The sequence below is a fragment of the Phycodurus eques genome, chromosome 4 (genome assembly GCF_024500275.1).
Source record: "Phycodurus eques isolate BA_2022a chromosome 4, UOR_Pequ_1.1, whole genome shotgun sequence".
In the NCBI taxonomy this organism is placed as follows: domain Eukaryota; kingdom Metazoa; phylum Chordata; class Actinopteri; order Syngnathiformes; family Syngnathidae; genus Phycodurus; species Phycodurus eques.
The window spans coordinates 21,127,022-21,131,237 of record NC_084528.1 but is presented as its reverse complement, the minus strand read 5'-3'; the positions used below and the strand labels follow the sequence as shown (position 1 = coordinate 21,131,237).

The following is a 4,216-nucleotide window of genomic DNA, read 5'->3' as shown; positions in this document are numbered from 1 at the left end:
GTATTTTTATTTTTTTGGGTCAATTTCCTCTGATACACATAGACATTTTTTGTTGTTGATTTTTGGGTTGAAAAAAAGATCACAACATTTTGATATAGGTGCTGATTGCATTTATGGCGAAATTCTAGAGAATTTTCAGAATTACAACAAGTGGGAATTTATGGTAAAAAACTAGAAGATTTTAAGCATCAGTATTTATGCAAATTTATTTTATTTTCTACACTGCACAATGATTGGAAAGTATTAGTTTAAAAAAATATTTTGGGTCACTGAAAGAAATTAAAACAATATAAATATTCTTAAAAACAAAAGTAATATTTTACAACTAATTACAATAGAAAACTATTTGTTCTTAAACAATTATTATTGATAAAACAAAATATAAATTCTCAAGTTTTCTTATTTTTATTCATGAATATTTATCACTTGTATTTTTTTAAATCAGTGATAATTAGTTTAATGTGACTTAATTATAATTTAATACATTTTGTTAAATTTTTTTTTAATAATATATAGTATTTTTCATAGTATTCTTTAGAATGTACATTTATTTTAATTTAATTACAATTAGGTATTATATGGAAATTTGGTAAAATTTCTCTATGCAGTATATAAAGTACATACAGTATACAGTATCGTTATTTTCTTTTTTTATATATATAATTGGTGGTTTCTTCTTATTTAAATGTATTATAATTATGTTTAAAATTAAATAAGGATTTTGGCTCCAGGCCAAAAAAAAATAAAAAATCCCTAAGGCAAAATTGCACCTATAAATATTACACCTTCACAGAAACCCCCTTACTACATGTGTGTGGATTTGTCATCGAATTCACACATTATTATTCCTTAAGAGAAAGGCCTCAAAGATATTGAAACATGAAGTGATTAAAAATGTACTTGTTTGAAGTACTTGTTTCAATGTAATGTAAATCTTCAATTAATAGATAGATGGATAATTTAAATGTTGTTGTTTTTGTTAGTACTATTTTTCCTCAACAAGTATGGCTTCCCTGGAAGTGGAAACCATTTAATTAGGCTCTGTGATTTATTGGCAGTAAATGCGGGGAATGGGAAGTAAAAAGAAAAAGAAAAACAATCTCCTAAACAACCAAAACGTGTGCAACACTTGATTTGTTCGGTATGTGCAGAATGCAAATACACTGCACATGACGTCATAGACCATCACGGTGTCGAAGTGGGATCATCACGTTTAAGTGTTTTTTGTCTGCCTCGACGAGAACAGAAGTAGTGAGTTAATGAAGAAGACACTCCGTTGTGTTGTTGAGGACGTCGGCGTCACACGCTTGTACACAAACTCACGTGCCGCGCGGAAACACACTGCCGGACGTCAACGAAGAACAATTAACACGGGCCTTTGGCGATAGTCGTAATGATGATGTTTTATTATTACATTCTAAACTTGCTTCTTAATTGTGAAAGGAGGGCAAAGTGTACTCCGAAAAATAATATAATAGTGAAAAACAAGTTGACGTGCCCCTCTAAAAATGTTTGTAATTCCCGATATGGTTCGATGTCAGATGGTCCCACTGGTTCTAAAACTTTTTAAACCCCCCAAAAAATGTTTAAAAATAAAAAGAAGTAGTACTCATCACACCCAGCATTAAAATATAGTAGTGTATGTTCATTAAAAATAAGGCAGAGCCTTTATTCTTAAAAAGTATATTAATATTATTGTAAGCCTCTGTAGCATTATGCAGAAATGTAACATTTACACTGTGCCTAAATAAAGGACAATAAACTGTAAATAATGATTTAAATGAAATGTATGACACATAATTCAAATAAAAATGTTATGTAAATAAATGTTTGAACAATAACAGTTCTCCCAAAAATAAATCACTGCAAATTTGTTGTACTTAAAGGTTAAATACAACTGAATTGTGATGAACAAATGTACTGTGCTGGCTTTAAAAAGGTTTAAACTTGAGAATCTAAATATTTGAGAATTATTGGCCTATAGTAACATCTTAAACTGTAAAGATACGACAAACACAGTAAATGTCATTTCAAGCTCAGCTTACAACATTCGCCTTATAAAATAATAAAGAAATAATAAATGACTGAAAGATGATTTGATTTTGAAAAATGGCACCCTAAGTGTCCATGCATATGCGGCAAAGACTCTTTGTTACAACCCCGGCTAAATGTACATACAAAGTTGTCTCCCAGTCAAGATTTATAACAAAATCCGCCAATTAGTGATTGCGCAGGGGAACATTGTACTCCCCTAGAATATAGTGAAGTAAGCTCTTTGTCCATTTTGCAGTTCTTCGCAGAAAAGATGAGTTGACCGTCGGGTTCCGTAACAGGAAGTCGGTATCGTCTCGTCGGGGTTCATTCGGAACCGCCGACCTGCCGTGAAGGTCCTTTTCGGGGGACCGCCGCTGGTTCGATGTCTGCGAAGGAGCTGGCGATGCAGGAGTGCAGCACAGAGCTGTGCCTGTCTGTCTACATCATCACCTTCGTGCTGGGCTTTCCGGCCAACGTGCTGGCCTTTTACACCTTCTGCACCAAAGTCCGCCAAAAGGCCACGCCCATCGACATCCTACTCCTCAACCTGACTATCTCGGACCTCCTCTTCCTGCTTTTCCTGCCCTTCAAGATGCAGGAGGTGATGAACAACATGCTGTGGGAGATGCCCTATGCGCTGTGCCCGCTGTCAGGCTTCATCTTCTACATGACCATCTACAGCAGCACCTTCTTTCTGACTGCCGTGAGCGTGGAGCGCTACCTGGGCGTGGCGTTCCCCATTCAGCACAGCCTGAAACGCCGGCCACTCTACGCCGTCGCCGCCAGCGTCTTCTTTTGGATTTTCTCCTTCAGCCACCTCAGCATTGTCTTCATAATGCCGTTTATTGGAACGCCTGTCAATGCCACGGCGGAATCCAACGTCACCACTCAGGCTCTGTTTCCGGCTCCGGAGGAGGTTTGCTACGATAACTTCTCTGACGCCCAGCTGGAGGTACTCCTGCCTGTCCGTCTGGAGCTGTGCCTGGTTCTCTTCTGCATCCCCTTCCTCATTTGCAGCTTCTGCTACATCAACTTCATCGGAATCCTGTCGCGATTGCAGCACATTGACCGGCGGCGGCGTCTCCGTGCCATCGGCATGGCGTTGGGCACACTTCTGGTTTTTGCTGTGTGCTTTGGTCCCTACAACGTGTCCCACGTGGTGGGTTTTATCACCTGGCAGAACCCCGACTGGAGGGACAAGGCCCTGCTTTGCAGCACCTTCAACGCCTGCCTGGACCCGCTCATCTTTTACTTCTCGTCGTCGGCCGTGCGGCGTACGGTGGGCAGCGTGACGGAGGGGTTGAGGGCTCGCCTGAGCGGGTGCCTGTCATACCGCCCCCCCGTGGCGGGTCTCGAAGGAGAGCGGGCACGATAAGGAGCGCAAACAAGAGCAAATCAATGCTATCTAACAGCCTGGTTTATTTCTTTATCACCGCTGGCGACAGGAAATTAATGTAATGTTTCTGTTTGTCGCACGTGAGCCGTCTGTTCGGCTGTGTTGTGAAAATCCTAAAATCCTAACCACCAGTTCACGAGGGATGTTCGGACTTTGATTGAGGTCAGAATTTTGGTTACGTTAAGGGTATGATCTGGGTTTACGTTGGGTGTGGTTTTGGATGGGGTTGTGGGTGACGTAGGGTTACATTAGAGGTAGAGTTTGGCCTACTTTAGGGTAAGGGTCAGGGTAGGGTTTGGTTTAGGATTTGGGTTCGGATCTGTATTACTTTAGGGTTCGGGCTTTTAGATTTTTGGCAAGGTTTGACTTGGGGTTGGGCTAGGATTATGTCGGGGTAGGGTTGAGGTTAGGATTTGGGTTAGGGTTAATATTTGCGTTAATTTGGGGTGAGGATTAGGGTTTGGGCTTTGGTAGGCTATTGGGCAAACCCCATTTTCACACTTCAGGGAGAAATATTGGCTCTACATTGCAGCGTACGAAGACTATTGATGTAGACATCCTACTCGTGTGTAGTTTTTTACACGTATAAAATGATGCAACTATATATATATATATATATATATATAGCATGTTAGCTGCGTGCTGCTATCAAACATTCGCTAAGACTGCATGCTTGATGTCATTCGTACTCTTTTTTTCCCCCCTTTAAATACACAACATTCATGTGCTTGTGAGTCCCCACAATAAAAAAAAAGGTGGAACTATGCCTCACTTTTTAATCTAGTG

At 39.8% G+C, this 4,216-nt stretch overlaps 1 protein-coding gene across 1 annotated transcript; it reads left to right on the top strand.

Moving 5' to 3' along the window:
• The first annotated feature begins 2,416 nt into the window (after positions 1-2,416).
• On the top strand, positions 2,417-3,409 carry LOC133402101 (free fatty acid receptor 2-like). Its single transcript, XM_061675683.1, has one exon. The coding sequence runs from the start codon at positions 2,417-2,419 to the stop codon at positions 3,407-3,409; it is 993 nt and encodes a 330-aa protein (XP_061531667.1).
• Positions 3,410-4,216: the final 807 nt, after the last annotated feature.

What these genes read in the sequence shown, in the direction of transcription:
- LOC133402101 (XM_061675683.1), top strand. Translation starts at nt 2,417, where the DNA reads ATGTCTGCGAAGGAGCTGGCGATGCAGGAGTGCAGCACAGAGCTGTGC.